This window comes from Lepidochelys kempii, chromosome 24 (assembly GCF_965140265.1).
Source record: "Lepidochelys kempii isolate rLepKem1 chromosome 24, rLepKem1.hap2, whole genome shotgun sequence".
Classification (NCBI taxonomy): domain Eukaryota; kingdom Metazoa; phylum Chordata; order Testudines; family Cheloniidae; genus Lepidochelys; species Lepidochelys kempii.
Window position 1 is genome coordinate 10,113,955 of NC_133279.1, and position 16,285 is coordinate 10,130,239.

General features: G+C 53.6%; 1 protein-coding gene across 2 annotated transcripts; it reads right to left on the reverse strand.

Annotated features, from left to right (window-relative positions):
- Positions 1–608: 608 nt before the first annotated feature.
- Positions 609–16,034, reverse strand: PEX19 (peroxisomal biogenesis factor 19). 2 transcript variants are annotated; one of them, XM_073322954.1, is made up of 8 exons: positions 15,920–16,034; positions 13,470–13,576; positions 12,031–12,175; positions 9,431–9,516; positions 8,912–9,073; positions 8,653–8,829; positions 8,267–8,311; positions 609–2,382 (listed from the first exon to the last, which is right to left on the reverse strand). In XM_073322954.1, exons 1-8 carry the CDS (start codon positions 15,981–15,983, stop codon positions 2,299–2,301), a joined length of 870 nt encoding a protein of 289 aa, XP_073179055.1. In that variant the 5' UTR covers positions 15,984–16,034; the 3' UTR covers positions 609–2,298. The 2 variants fall into 2 exon arrangements, with proteins under 2 accessions (XP_073179055.1, XP_073179053.1); XM_073322952.1 differs by having other exon boundaries at positions 12,031–12,196.
- Between the last annotated feature and the right edge of the window lie 251 nt (positions 16,035–16,285).

Consider the following 16,285-nt stretch of genomic DNA (forward strand, 5'->3'; position numbering starts at 1 on the left):
ATTCGGGGCTTTAGTCTTATATAGGCGCCAATTTACCCCCCACTTCCTGCCCTGATTTTTCACACTTGCTATCTGGTCACCCTACCCCTTTACCGCCACAAAGTTATTTTTTCCTTCACCATTTGTTCTACAGCCTTGCCTATTACTGAGGTCAGACGAATACGTCTGTATTTGCCCTGTTCACTCCCTCCCTCCCCGCACCCCTTCTTAAACACAGGCACAGCGCTAGCTACTCTCCTGTCATACAGTACCACCCCCGCACAGATTAAATATCCTTGCTGCCAGATTAGCAGTCTCAGGTGCCAGTTCTTTCAGAAAGAAACGTTCCCCTCCCCAACATGTCCTTAGAGGGCCCCATGGGGAAAAGTGGAGCCTTTGAGCAGGAGCCCAAGGTGTCCCTGTCCTGGGCAGGAATTACCATGGGTGAGCCTGGTTGTATTGCTCTGTGCAGTTGGCTAGGGAGAGCGGGATTCAAGGAGTGGGGAGAAGGGCGTATGCGCTTGCAACTCCTCCCCACAGGTGTCTGTGCTCTATTCCTTGCCCCTTCATTTCCGCATTCAGCAGATCCCCCACCCCATCGAGACAGACATGGAGGACAGAGCCAGGGAAAGCGTCACCACCTTTATTCAGGGAATTTAGACAGCCCATTGTGTACAATCAGGTTCTGCCAATGGGGGGGGGGCAGGGGGGGAAAATCACACCACGGAGTTGATAGCTGCCAGCGTTGCCTTGGCAATCACTTCTGCTCCAGCTCCCCCTCGTAAGCCCAGGTACCCGGAGGGCCCTGCTGGGCAGCACCCTTTCAGGATTTGGAAGCAGCCAGCAGGGTTTCCACAAGCCGCTCTGAAGGAGTCTGCATTCTTAAGCTTAGCCAGGGCCAAGTTGAGCTGCTCCCCTAGAATGCAGTCCCCACCTGTCACCCTGGCAGCGAGAAAGGTACAGATCTAAGTTAATTAACACCGGGTGTTTATTAGAGAGTTGGATGAGGGAGAGGAGAGACAACTGTGTGCAGGTGGCAATTTATTCTGTGTTAGCTTCCCTCGCAGGGGGCTCAGTGCAGATGCCTTTAAGCAGGTGTTTGGAGAAGTTCAGTGGGGGAGCTCACAGGCACATACTGCGTGGGGTCTGCAGGCTGGATGGTAGCTGATAGCAAATCCAGCTGGGCAGCGTAAATTCTTGACAGATTTCAGTCCCTGGGAGGCCTGGTCTCATTATTCAGAGGGGATCAGTGGTCAGAGGAATCTGCCTTGCAGTAGAGAGATAACTGGATGCAGCAAGCTGTCACTGGGGACCAGGGCAGTGACTGTGTTGGCACGCTGGGATCTAGAGTTGGGGTCTGAGGAAGGGGACGTGCAACGTATGCTCCGCCGCTGGATGGAGTTAGACAGCGGCTGCTCCAGCAGAGACGGCCACTGGCAGGGCACCGGCCTTTAGGAGAAAGCCCTTGCCCGCTGAAACCAGAGCCGAGGGGAGTGAGCGTGAGAAAAGGAACAGAGAGTTCAGTACAGGCCTGGCTCCCCCTTTCAGCAGCACCAGTGAGCGCGTGTAAGTGCTGTTAATGGCACAAGAGTGACAAAGGCCCTTTTAGGGCCCCCCAACCCTAACACACTTACACTAAGCTGCTCATCTACCCTGCAGGAACTCTGCAGCGAGACCTCTCCAGCTCCACCTCCCCTCTCTGCCCTCAAGCCAGCGCCGCCCACCTGGGCTGGCTCAGTCACTAACAGAGCCTGGGCGCAGGGGAGGCTGAGACCAGCCCAGGAGTTAGCTCAGCTTCTGCAGTACTCCCTAGAACCAGCAGTGAGACCCCCCAGCCCTGCCTGTCGTAGGGGACTGGATGCAGCAGGAAGAGACTCGGATAAGAATCTCTTGGGCCGAGGGGACTGGTTATCCCTTTGAACGAGGATTAGATTTCAAACTACAGTCAAAAGGCAATTGCTCCCCCTACCCCCACCGTGAGGGGCCCCTGAACAGCTGGGGCCGCTCCACCAGGACTCCAGCACCCCAAAGGCTAATTATAAAGAATGAGAGCACCAGTTTGGGGGACTCCTAGCCCAGAGGCACCAGGGAGGAACCATGTGGTCAGAGCACTCCAGGCGTCTCTGCAGGGCGCACTCTCTCATCAACTGGCATCTCGTAAGACTTTCTGAAAGTCACAGACTGAGGCCATCCTATCTGGATTTTTAATTATATGTTAAAGAACCCGGCATGCTCTAGGCACTGCAGCATTTCCAGGGGGCTGTCCCCCCAACCTACACCCATCACCCCTTCCTATTGGTCGGCTGGCGTGGGTGGCAATCACATGATTCGACACTGGTCCCCTCCGGCGCTGGCTGTGTCTGACAGGTTGAGTCCATCGAGGTCAAAGTTGAGCCCAGGTGGCTGGGGAAAAAGGAGGGGAAGGGTTAGCACGTGGGAAGGCATGGCATGGCCACCCACTGTCCGGCTTCGGTGCGACTAGGCCGGAGCCTCTGGCTGTGAGCCTAGTGCTACAAGAGGTGCTGGACAGACGGCATGTGGGCAAGATGTTAGAACCCAGGAGCCCGGAGTCTGGCTCTGCTGCTGGCTCAGTGCAAGACTACTCACACTCACGTCGCGTCTGTGGCTCCACTTCCTTTCGCCCCAGTAGGTGGGGGGTAGGGGCAGGAGTAATACTGACGCACCTGGGAGCTACCAGGCCTAACCTGATGGGCACTTGGATGGAAGAGGCTCTATCCATACAGCAGGTGCGACCTGGGCAGTGGCAGTACAAGCCTGCACACCTGCACCCGCATCAGCTGAAGTCCTCATCCCACCTAGGTACCAACTGCAAGAATCTAACCCCCATTCGTAGCCTGTATTGGCCTCCAGCCAACCATGAGCTAGACAGACATGACATCAGAGAGCTGGGCAGATGGACCAGCTGGGGGTGGGGGTCAGCACTGTGCCCAGGTTGCACTCCAGCAGGGAGATGGCCCAGTACGGACATCAGTTACATTCCCGCTGTAATGGAAATCCTGATGCCCCCCTTCTCCAACCAGGAGCATGCAGGTTCAGCGGCCTCCTTGTGTCACGCTGGTCGCCTAGCTGCCCATGGCACACACTGTCCAGCTGCCTCAAACCACCCACCGTTGCCTCCCTTCCGTCCCAGCACCATGGTAGCATTCCACCCCACACTGGTACCAGGCCTTTATGGACCTGCCTGCCTACAGGAAGTTACTCATTACTCATATTCAAGTGGGCTGGGTGCTGTGCAAACACTGACACCATCCTTCACAATTGTTTTACAATCTAAATAGTCACAGGGTGGGAGGGGAAACTGAGGCACAGAGCCAGGAAGCAACCTGTCCAAGGTTATACAGCAGGTGGCAGAGCCAGGAACAGAACCCAGCTCCCCTGACTCCCTATCTGCTAGGCCACACTGCCTCTTAGAAAGAACTGTCCGGAGTACAGCTTTAGTGACTGCAGAGGATCTCTGGCCACTGCGCAGAGTGGACCTATGTGTTTTTATTGCCTTAATAAAGGGTTAGAGTACATCAGAAGGGAGTGTAAGCGACCCTTCTTCGCAGAACAGCTTCCCCCCCACCCCTTCTGTTCCTGCAGCCTCCCTTTATGCTTCACTTATTCCTCCAGCAGAGGTGAGCAAGCTGACAGCCGTCCCTCCCTCCTGCCCCCAGGCGGGATGACCTTTTGCTCAGCGCCTGGCCTGGCTCCCCTCCCAGACTTGTTGCTCTGCAGCCTGCTAGCCAGGGTCCACTGCTGACATCCAACGCTGGGAGCCGCCCCTGCAAGGAGCTTCCATGGCCCTCTCCTTTAGTTGGCAGAAACCCAGCAGTGACACACACACAGACACACACACACGCCTCTGCCCCCAGCAGAGCTGCTAACGTGCCATCACGAGAGAAGTTGCACTTCCCAAAAGCCATCTGGGGTGCCAATGACATAGCAGCTCTGCCTGCAGATCGGGACGTCGCCACCTTACCACACAGCGACGTCGCAAGGCTGTGCCTGCAAAGTGCTCTAGGCTGCTACCAGTGTGAATATCAATAAAGCATTACATGCCGTTAATTGTCGCTGTGCTAACAGACAGAGTTCAGCAGCTCCTCCTGCTTCAGCTTCTGGGCCAAGTCGGTTTGGGGAGGAGTGTGGAAACACCAGCCAGCTGTCCGCCCTCTGAGCACCAGGCCGCAGGACACACCCATCTCCTCAGGGTGTGTGGGAGGGGGAGTCGGAACAGTGGCTGTATCCCTGGCCCCTAGGAGTGGCCCTACATCACAGTCTGGGCAGTGCGGTGCGAGAAGCAGCTGGACTGGGCACTTACATGGTGACATTGACCTTCCAGGAATTCTGCTGGCTTCCTTCAGGACCTTCCCACACCCAGGTGGCTGGGTTAAAGCTGTCCTGACACAACCCCAAGCCTCTGCAATCCAGGTGTGCTGGGCAATTTCTGGTGCACCGATAGGGAGATCTTCAGGGATCCTCTCCTGCACCCCTTCTCCCACCCCACAGCCATATGATCCAAGGGGAGGGAGCAAAGTCCCATCCAATCACAGCATAACATGCCAAGATCTCATGGATTTTATGCAAACAGAGAAAGGTACTAGCCAAGCAGGTGTTTCCCTAGCCAGTTCTCCACATGCTCCGTTTGCTCCTGGAGAACTCTAGGGAATTAACAGCTAAGCAGAGAGGGACCCAACGAGCAAAGCTCAGATCCTGATCCAAATGGACCCTAAGGTTTTGCTTTTCAGACAGGAGGGGTGATGTCACGTCTCAGCCCAGCTGCTAAGTGCTACGCTTACAAATAGGCAGGCTTTGAAATGTACTCTGTTCTGATCCCCAGGAATGCACTCCTAAGGCGGCCTTGAATTCCTACTGCAGTAAAGCCACAAGCTCACAGCTTCCTCGCTCTGGCTGCCAGAGATCCTGACACTTGGCACCCAGCCCACTGTGCATGGGCTCCGCAGCAAGCCCTGGCATGAGGGTACCTTCCAAACAGCCTGGGCCAGCCTTGCCCCCAAATCCTCTCCCAAGAACCCCCATCACACCATGTGGATTTGGGAGCAAAACAGGCAATGGACAAAGTAAAATCTATTGCTCCAGGTAGATTATGGTCAAGAAACTGACAAGGGATGTAGGGGAAGATCCATGTTCTCTCAGAACCAAAGTCCTTCTAAGCATGTCTTTCAAGGCAAAAGTACCACCCCCTTCACCTGTGCTAAATGAGACTCTCCATCTTCCAGCAGTGTAGCACCTATGACACACTGAGCAGTTCTCATTCAAGCCAGCAGAGGGCAGTGGTGCGATGCATAGCACTGTCCCTGTTTTGGAGGGCTAAACCGAGCCATGGACAGGTTAAGTGTGTCTCCCAATCAGCAAGAACCTGGAATAGGCCTCCTGGGTCCTATTCCTGTCATACCTCCTTCCCCAAAGGAATTCCAGCTCTCCTAGGAGAGGGACAAGGTGCTAGACCTCAGAGTTTTATGCTGCCTAGACAAGAGCTATAGCATTAGACCAATCGCAGCACAGGCGGGCAGAGGACAAGCAGTTAAGGGGTTAAAGATTACATGGCTTGGGGAACATAATTCCCCTCCACCCTCAATGAGGCTGCAGCTCCATGGTCAGCGAAGGGTTAAGAACAGCCTATTCTCAGGCAACGTATTGTGCCAGCGAACAGCTCCTAGAGATTGTTTTTCCACCCAGCGTCAGCTGCTCTGTAATGCTCAGTTAAGGGGAAGAGCCAGGGGCTGATTCACGGCTGTTTTGGAAGTCGCAGACATTTCGAAATGTCACTGCACCTGTCGTGCTCGCAAACAGATTGTTGGGCTCTGTTAGTGCTAGGGCCTGCCAGCGACCAGCGCTAAGCCCCACACAAAGCATTCCACAGGGGGCACCTTTTCCTACCCCCTCCAGGTATCACCGGCAACAGGAAAAGACTCCGAGGAAGATGAGAGGTGAGCATGTGATCAGAATCTAGGAGGACATGGGGTTTAGCGCACTGCTGGCTTTCTCCCCATCCCCACCCCCCTAGTTAGGCCCTCTTCTGTGAGAAAGGGCCCCAGGCAGAAACTCCCCCGGTGGGAAGGCTGCAGGGAAAGCGGTTGTCTCAGCACCTGGGGAAGCCCAGCAAACTGGAGCGCAGAGAGCCTTCAAGAGCAATTCACTGCACAGCTAGAGAGCAGGGGAGAGCCAGCAGTCCCAAACTACTCCAGAATGGCCATGGCCTGGTCGACACACACCTTTCACACCAGCATAACGATGCCAGTTAAACATGTGAGATTTTTACAAATATAGTGATACCAGGACAGCCCCTAGTGGGGAAGTCTGGTCTAGAGGTGCCTTCCCCTGGAATAGTTTATTCCCCTTCCCTTCTGGGCATAGGCTACACTGGGATAAGCACCTTTATACTGATCTAACTGCATCCACACTACTAACTAGACCTGGACAGTTAAGCACTACAGCTTGTGTGCAGACAAGCCCTGTAGCAGCCTCCCAGGGGCATGAGCTCTAACAATGCTGCAGTGGGGCTGGAAACTTGCTCCTCTGCTCCAAGGATGTTCCAGAGCTCTCCCACCGCCAGCGCTGGTGCGAATGGTGAGAGCACGAGTGCAGACCAGCTGCCAACACTTCTACCAGCTCGCTCTGACAACGCCATGAAAGGGCAGAGCGATCCCTCTGAACTAGTGCTCCTGGCACTGAGGGACATTGCAGGTGCTAGACCAACAGTAGGCAAATGGCCCAACATGCCCAGTGCAGAGACACCTAGGAGCCTTGTAAGGAGCCAGCTCTGGCAAGGGAGAGCTTGTCCCATGCATATAGCCCCGCACATCCATACACCCCAGGCATGTCCCAGGCACCAGCTGTGAGACCAGGGACAGGGTCTATAGCTCAGATCTACCTGGGCCAGGCTTGGCTACAACAGATGCTGCCCAGTGGGGGGAGAAAGCCACAAACGCTGCACTGGCTCTGGATCAGCCACCTCTAACCCCAGCCCCCAGTGCAGAGCCTTGGAGATGGACTTGCCCCAGAGGCCTGCTCCTAGCTGCAGAGCCTGGCCCTCTGGGAGAGGCATGCCCATGCACGAGCACAATGGCGGTAAGGCAGCAGAGCAGTCTGGTCAGGAACAATACTGCTGGCTGCACGGAGAAGCAGAAATTGAACACTACGTGCAATCGAGGTCCCTGGAACCGTTTCCCAGCTCAGTGAAGCAGGGCCCAGGTCAGTGCTGGCCCAGCATGGCATCCCAACAAGAAATAATAAACGCTTTGCTCATGTATCGGGCTCTTCATGAGTGGATCTCAAAGCACCTCACTACCTTATTACCCCTGCTTTCACAGAGGTACAGAGAGGCTGAATGTCTGTCCCAAGTTCCAGAAGGGGGTCTGTGGTGGATGGGGGAATTCCCACATCCCAGGCTCGTGCTCTAACCACTGAGCTATCCCCAGCCACTCACCCTCCTACCAGAGGCACAAGTCTGAGTAGGGTGCACAGAAACAGCAGCTGGTAGATTTGCTCAGGAAGATTTTTCCTTTTAAAATCCAGCAACACTGTTCTCCTGGGCAGACCCACCTGATTCTTTCCTTTGGCTGGAACCAGCCAGCAGGGGAATAAGCACCACTAGGGGACAAAGGGTTACACCTGACTAATTAGGCCTCTACCTGTCAGTACAGCAGATGACTACAGAAGTGTGAATTAGTCCCCGGCAGCACCTCATCAAAGCCCTCCAGACATTAACGAAGCTGCACATGTCCCATTCTCCCCAGAACCAGTATTACCCCCATTTTACACTGGAGAATGGAGCCACAGAAAGGACTGCCCCTGGTCACAGCACACGGGTGTCAGAGCCAGGAGTCAAACCAGCACACAGAACTGAGTTCGGATTCTAGCCGCTAGAGAGCTCTCCTTGCCAGGAATATGCAGTGGCCCCAAGGTTTCCTGTATCCCATCAAGACACTGCTTGATCCCATCGGGAAAGTCAATCCTTTCACGTCCCTGCCAGCCCAAAAGGCACTCAGCACTGATCTAGTCAGTAGCAAGGAGGTGCTGCCTTCTGTTGCTAGATACCAACCAAAGGATAGAATAGCGGAGCAGCTAGAGAAGGGTACAGGGCTACCTGACAGCTCTACCATCTCCCAGCAGACTCCTAGATGAGCCTGAAGACTAGAGGCCCAATCCCTTCAGGAGCAGAGGGTTCTAAATTCCCATTTGACTGCAATGGGGGCTAAGGGTGCTGAGACCAGGGCTGGGAATCAGGCCGTGTCTACGGGAGGAATGTACGTTCCACACTCACCGACTCTCCAGCCAGCTCCTTGGGAGGGTGCCCCAGGTCCTGGAGCTGGAAGAGAGACAAGAGCATTAAGGGAGAGTAGCTCCAAGCAGCATGTGTCCAGCTGTACAGCCCAGTGTGAGGGGATGGCTCAGGAAAGGCAAAGCCTCGCCCCTCAGTGGCTGGATCCTGGCCCAGCAGAGGTCAGGAGTGAGCTGGGATGTCACCAACAGTGCTTCTGTGGCCTGAGCGACGCGAGTCTGGGCTCTCAGTCTGGTTCCTAGTGGACAAATGCTCTCAAAAGCCCCATCCCAATTGACACGCCAGGACTGAGACCCCCTCAGCAGAGCTCACGGCTAGAAAGAGGGTGCAGGCCCCCAAAGGTGGGCTCTAAAAGAGGACATGCTCACCTGCTGCATGAGATCCAACACCATTTCAAAGCGAGCTTTCTGCTCGGCGTCACTGTCTGTAGCCTGCTCAGCCTCGAACTGCTGGCAGATTTTACCCATGATGCTGTGCTGCTCCTGGTACTTTTCAAACTGCTCTTCAGGCAGGGTGTCGCGGTGGCTGTGCAGCCACTCAGGGTACTAGGAGCAAAGGACATGGAGATATGGTGACCCTCGAGGCGGGGGTGGGGTCGTGCCATTCTGCCAGCTCCCAGCCCCTTACTTTTTCCGTGATCTCTTTGAGGGAGGGGTAGAGCACATCCTTGGACAGGAGATTCTGCATGATGCTTTGCATGATGGGTAAGATATTCCCCTCGCCGTCGCCTTCTTCCAGGCCCAGGCCTTCCATGGCTTTCGCCAGCTCTTCCTCCGACATGCTGGAGTTCTGGAGAGGGAAACCAAACCCCACAAATAAGGAGATTTACATCCAGCACATCACAGGGGTCGGAAAAAGTGCAGGCAACCAGCGCAAGGACTAGTGCACAGAGAACGTCCCTGGTAGAGGGAGGAGCACCCCCTACTGTGCCACCATCAAGACAAGTGAATGCTCTCTTGTGATGCAGAAGCCAGATTGTTGTGCCCCAAACACCTCTGCAACCTGCTGCTTCCTCCTATGGCATCTTTCAAGGTATTTCCCTTCAGGATCTCAGCCCCAGAGGAGTCAGGGTCTGGACTGGAAGTCACCTCATCTGAACTGGGTCGGAACATGACCAAGCTCCGGGAACCTCAGCAGATGCTTTACCTGTAAGTCGTTGGCATTCTTAGCCAAGCCGCTGAGCGTCTCTTTCAGACAGGAGGTGAATTCTTGTTGGGATGTCGTGTCACTTCCTGTGGAGATCGGGGGAGAAATGCTAGATCAGACAAATACTCATGTTATTACCAGGTTAAATTACGGCTCCAAGTTATTAGCACTTCTATGTACGCAACAGAGAGAATTTCCAATAGCAGAGATGGGACTGCGGACCCAGGCGACCTTCGTAATAACAATACTTCACTTTCTCTGCTGCTCTTTTAACCCACAGACCTCAGAGAGCTTCTTTAAGGGTGCCTCGGGATTATCACACCCAATTCTGCAGGCACAGAGAGAGGACGTGACTTACCCAGGTCACAGAGCAAGGCAGAAATGGGAGAACTCAGCCCTCCAGACTCTCAGGGTGGTGCAGTGACCAACAGACCATGGTGCCTTGCTGATCAGATGTTTGCTGCTCCTTGGAAATGAGGGCAAATCTCTATACCCTTAGATCTGCAAGGCGGACTCTGGTCTCCCTGCACATGTGGAGCGAGTTGAGTCTCAAGACCCTGACAGTCACTAGGAAGAGGCTGCTTGGGGCTGTGGACAACAACATGCTCAGCTCTGTGTAAACTCTCTTCTGCCCTTTGATTAGGAACGTGAAGAGGGCATGGATCAGGGATAAGCTTTACAGACAGAGGAAACCCAAACTCCCCATCAGCCTGTGCTCCTCTGCACCTGAACCCACGGCCCAGACATGAAAGGAAGCATTGTTTAAAGACGACAGATATGCTTTGCATGGTTTTTTTTTTTTTGCTCTCTTTAGATGCTTGTAAGGGCTGGTCTACACTAGAAAAGTTACACCAATATAACAATGTTGGTTGGGGGTGATTTTGTACCCATCAAGTTATATCAACAAAACCCATAGCATGGACTCAGTTATACTTACACAAAGGTATCTTATACAAGGACAGCTGATTTTGCTTCCTGAACTGGAATAAGCATACTTAGATAAGCATTTAAACCAGTATAACTGCATCGACCCTACAGGGTTTTTTGTTTTGTTTTTTGCTGCTCTAGCTGTATGGGTATGAGGTAAAGCTACAAACTTCTGCTAACATCACTGTGGCCCACATAACAGTGCTGGCAAAAGCATCTAGGTAGATACAGTCGGGCTGGTAAAAGCATGCTGATGGTGGAATAAGCTATAACATCAAAAGCACAGGTTTGCCAGGACAAGCAGCATCCACACCAGGAGCATTAGGCTAGTACAGTTATGCTGGAATTGCTTTGCCAGTGCAGCTATGCTAGTGTAGACCTAGCCAAATTAAAGTAGTAAAGGTTTGCTAGAGCAGCTACGCCCTAAGCTTTTAGCAGCTCTGCAAGGCTTCGAAGTGAACAAACTCCATCTCAGTATTATGTGCCAGGACTGCATGTTTTCTACTACAATTATTCCTGGCCCTCTCTGGCATGACAGCGAGCATCACTAAGTGAAGTGGTAGTGGTTTGATTTTTTTTTAATGCTCCATTTTAATACGTTCCTCTCCTGGTGTTATTTGTGGTCAGAAGGAGTTGGGTTTCGAAGCATACCTTAGGGTCAGATTCAAACAGATTCTTTGTAGCATGGGTAAGTAATCTGAGTTTGCACCATAAAAGAAGATATCTGAATATTGTTCCTTAAAGAGGGAATCTCATTCACAGAAATCATGTGGATGGATTACACAGTGAAACTGACAGCTGGCAAATCCAAAACTGATAAAAGGACACCTTTTTTCACATGAGCCATGGATACTGGGTAGCAGTGAGTTCCACAGACTATCACTGAGGCCAAGAGTTTAGGGAGAATCAGAGACGATAAGACTTTACATGGATAATGAGCATAGCCAGCGTTAGACTAGTAAATATTTAAAAATAACATTTTGCAAGGGCTATTCACCCTCTGCACAAGCCAGTCACTGACTATTGGGCTCAGGAGCTAGCTGTGCATGGGACAGGCTGTCCCATAATGGCTGGATTTCTTGCACCGTCCTCTGAAGCAGCTGATACCAACTGCTGTTGGAAACACACACTGCACCTAATGGCCCCAGGTTGGGCCACTCCCATGTTCCTAACCCAAGGCCCTAGACTGTCCCTTGGTTTCATATATTTCACTCTGCAAAAAATCTAGTGGAAGTTTTCCCCCCTCAATGGCAGCCGGAGGAGTCAAGGGCTGATGGGTTCTTGAGCCAGAACTCTCCTCTTCCCATTCTGGTCAGGGTGGATGGACCTTAATGAGGCAACACATGCGATGCTTGAGCAGCCACTGCCTGTGCTGGACAATTGATACTACAGCGAGTTTTACAATGCTCCCCTGAAGCCATCCGATTGTCTCACAGCCCACCAACCATCAGTTAAGCCCCTCCATGCCACGGAGAGGTAGCAAGGTATCACCTGGAGAAACAACTACCCTGTGGCCACCCAACGAGCCAGTGACAGAAACCAGGTGTCCTGACTCCCAGGCCCCTGTGCTAACCCACTGGACAGCTAACTCCCCTAATGTTAAATCCAGATAGCTCCCCCTCCAGCAGACTCAACGCCACGCAAAGGGTAACAGTGCGACACCCGCTCCTCACCAACTCTGCCAGCGGCCTCTGACAGCTTCTGGAACTGCTCCACCAGGTGGGGTTCTTCCTCAGCTAGCTCCTTCATGGCCTTCTCAAACTCTGCTGTGGCCTGCGCTGCCAGCTCGCTGTCAAACAGGTCCTGGAAGAACTTCTCCTGGGAGGCAAAGAGGGAGTGCTGGAAGGAAGCAAGCAAACCATGGCGTCACAGAGCTCTGTGCCCCACTCAGAACAAAATCTTCCCACAGGGACCATGAGATGCAAATGGGTGTTCCCTGGGCACCTGGGCAGGACCAAAGCCCAGGAAGGACCACAGGACAATTCCAGTGCTGATCCAAGTTTGCCAAGTCTGTGAAACGGAGCTGAGTCTCCTGGTAACAGGTTCCTGCACAATTGCTGTTCTGCTCCCAGCAATGGGAAACACAAAGACACAGCAAGAACAAAGACTTGTAAAAACAGAATAAATCAAAGCATTCAAAGTGTTCAGGCTGGGTTTGAAATTGAGGTAGAGATTTGGACCTTTTTACAGGCATGGAAGTTCACGCCCAGAGGGGACGCGACTTGCCTGTGCTCATGTAACCCTCACACCTCCTGGGTGTGGTGTTCTGTCCCATTCAGTGGCACCGAGAACACTCAGCGAGAGAGAGATTATGAGTGTTCTCTACAGCCTTAGCTAACAGCCATATGGCTTTTAGCTCATTCAGCAGAGGCTCATGCATTTAGCTCCAGAGATCCCAGGTTGGATTCTGCCCGCCAATGACCGGGGTTTGTCAGTGTTACAGTCACACAGCAAGTCAGTGACAGACCTAGGAATTGAAGCCAGGAGCTCTGACTCCCAGATCCCGCTCTAGTCATTAAAATCCCTCCAAAAACATGGTCCCAACTACAGCTGTATCTGGGTAAGTCACAATAATCAGAAACAGTGACCTTTGCAATGAATGGTCCCAGACTAGCCCAATCCCCACCACCTCCACCCACTAGGAGTGCCCTTCCAGCTACTGAACTGGACTGAACAGAAGCAGCTTCCACTGTGTCCCGACCAATCCACAGGAAGCGTGAATTCCAGACACAAAGGGCTGGACCCCGAACAGCCCTGCCATATGGCTCCCAAGGCCTGATTCTGTGGATGGGCAACAAGAACATTCTGGCCAATCACAACCACAGTGACAGGAATCAAGGACAGGCAGTTCCTGAGATAGCAGAGTTCTGACCAAGCCACTCTACTCATCCCCCAGAGAGAGACCAGCAGTCAAAGCTACAGCCCTGATTGGCCAGCATATTTGGGAGGAAGGCTTGGTGGAATGGGGAGTGGGGAGAGAATGGGACGCCAAGAATCCCAGACAAGAGCCCAGCCCACAAGAGCAAGGGACTCTACCAGATCTGTAAAGCAAGGGGAACTTCTCCCCAAGCCCTCTCCACCCTGCACTCAGATGGACTTTCCGAGCTCATACTTGGGCTGCATCGCCTGGCGACTTCTCAGAGCTGCAGGCATCCCCCGCTCCAGCAGCAGGGGCAGGCGGTGGGACCGGTTTGGTCTTCTCAAAATCACCGAGTGCACCTTAAAGACAGAAGCAGGGAGAGTTCACTTGAGTGGCTATAACCATGCAGGCCCCAGAAGAGAGGGAGACAGGAGGGGTTACACCAAGCCCACTAGGAAGCCGAGGCAGCCAACCCAGGGAAAGCCATGCACACTGTGACAAGGAGAAAGCATTTAAGATGCTCATGCTGCAGTGAGGGTGGGTCTATACAGCATTCTGGAGCCAGCCTCCTAGCCTGGGTTGACAGACTGGGGTTAGCAGGGCTCACCCTAGCACTCTAAAAATAGTTGTGTAGACAGCTGTCAGCCCGGGCTGGGAGGCTCGCTCCAAAATACTGTGTAGACACATCCTCAGAAGCCTCAGACAGCTTATACAGAGTCATACTTGACCTTTAAACCCATTGGCTTGCCAGCCACTACCCTCATGGCACAGAGCACTCCAAATCCTAGAGTTGCTACAGTTGAGGGTGGAGGGAGATGAACGTCCAGTTCTCATCCTACGCGTGGTACTTTAATTTACGCACACCGCTGCATGGCAACATGGCCATAATCCCTGCAGACCCAGTTTTGTGGGGCAAGTTCCCCCTCTACCCAGGGCTCAAGATGATGCATTGACACAAGGCACCAAGGTGAGGGGTGGTTAAAGGGACCCAATGAGGTGAAATTTAACCCGACATTCAGATTTTGTGAAAGATGATTTTTTAAAAAAAAATCTGAGAGCTAGTGAAATATTTAAAGTTCATTTTTAAAAAAATGATTTGTTTGAACCAAGCTGTGTGGCACGAGGCTGGCACCAGAAAACCTCAAAGGAAATCGGTCAGAAACTCACGACGAACCAGAAGTCCACCTCACTGCTTTGCATCAATATTCAAATTGAGAGGCGTGCAGAACATTAACCAGGAGCATAAAGTATGAGAAGGAAGTCCTGAAAGCACGTTTACCTTCACCACCACTGGCTACGGACTTGACCCCAAGGAGAGCAGGACTATAAATGAAGCCACCAGGTATTCAGTGTTTGCGGAACTGGGCCCTAAATTCTTAGCATTCATTCAGTTTAGCGATCGATCGGCGATGTTACTACCTAGCCGAGAAAACTTTTTAATACTATACTTTAGTGTGACAGTGTCCCTTTAAGGATTCACAAATTCTTGTAACAGCAATCTGGGTGCATCTGGGTCCAATCTTAGATTGTGTTGCAAACATAAAGAAAGTTAGTGAATTGACATTTACAGTGTGATCCCTGCTCCCGGCTGACTATGAATTACCCAGATCCTACTATTTGTTACCTTGTTTCCCCCAACACAAATTGCCTGTTTGTCTCATCCCCGCTTTATGCCTTGGCTTTTGGGTTGTAAGCTCTGTGGGGCGGGGGCTGCCATTTTTTATAGACAGCACCAGGACAATGGGGCTCAGTCTGGTTAGCCTCTGGGCCCTACTGCAATATAAAATAAACCACCCCCACCAATGCCAACAATAGAAACCATTGAAATGCCACTGCCTCTGGGGTGAAGCTTGGCAGCTAACAGCCACTTAAATAAACTTAAGACAAATGAGGGACAAAATATCTTGTATGTAAATGAAGCCACAAGGAAATCTGAGATGACACCCTACAATCAGCTAAGCAGCATCTCAGCCCCAGTAGAGTAAATGGCCAGGCTCTTGTGAAAATGCCAGGGAGTCCATAACAAGCACAGATAGCTGGGAACTTTCACCTCTCTTCCAGAGGACACATCCCTCTGACCAGCACTCCCCGCCCTTGCACTGCCTGCAAGAGAACTGGGAAGAGGGTCACCCACTGCATCTTCCCTGAAGTTTCCCAAACGCAGATACTGACAGAGGCCAACCGGGCAGTTTGAGAGAGCCAAGTGGGTCAAAGACCAGCTGTTGTTGACCATCAGGGCTGGAAGGGGCCTCAGAAGGTCATCTAGTCCCACCCCCGACTCAAAGCAGGACCGATCTCTAACTAAATCCTCCATCCCAGCTGCAAACCCCTACCCCAGGCACAGACCAGGTTCCCACCGCCCTGAGCAATCACTGTAATTTCTACCCCAGTAGCCCCCAGTTAGGGGTCCGGGCCACAATTCACCCCATCTTATGTCCAAGACGACGTTTATGAAGGGCAATGAAGGGCGCAGCAGGGGACCCACCCCAGCCTCACCGGCTCCTCCAGCCGCTGCCGGGGGGTTGAGCCCCTTGGGCCTTGCGGGCTGCGAGCACAGCGAGGCGGGGCGTCTCACGGGCACAGGCACTGGGGACAGCGGCCCCCGAGGCCCCTCTAGGGTCTAGACACCCGGCTGCCCTGCGACGGGGTCCCCAGGGAGGGAAGCCCCCTAGGAGCCCCGCCAGACCTCCCCGCCCCCTTACTGTCCAGCAGCTCGTCCAGCTCCCGGTCCGGGCCCGCCTCCCCGGCGTCCGCCGCCGCCGCCATCTTCCGCTGCCACCGCCTGGCCCGGCCGCCTCCTGCTGGCGCGGGGCGGCGCTGATCGGCCCGGATCCGCCCTGTGGGGCGGGCCCGGCCGCCGCCGCCGCCGCCGCCACCTTTAAAGGGCGGGGGCCGGAGTCCCCGCAGCGCTGCCCAGCACCTGCCGACCCCTGGCCTGGCCCCCGGGTCCCCCTCGTGTACCCCCGCCAGGCCCAGCGCCCCCCCCCGGCCTGCCCCCCCTCATCTACCCCCGCCAGGCCCAGCGCCCCTCCCCGGCCTGCCCCCCCTCATCTACCCCCGCCAGGCCC

What these genes read in the sequence shown, in the direction of transcription:
- PEX19 (XM_073322952.1), bottom strand. Translation starts at nt 15,983, where the DNA reads ATGGCGGCGGCGGCGGACGCCGGGGAGGCGGGCCCGGACCGGGAGCTG. An exon ending in GCTGGACGAGCTGCTGGACA is followed by an intron (nt 13,577 to 15,919) that starts GTAAGGGGGCGG and finishes TCTGTCTTTAAG; the next exon opens with GTGCACTCGGTGATTTTGAG. An exon ending in TCAAAGAGATCACGGAAAAA is followed by an intron (nt 8,830 to 8,911) that starts GTAAGGGGCTGG and finishes CTTTGCTCCTAG; the next exon opens with TACCCTGAGTGGCTGCACAG.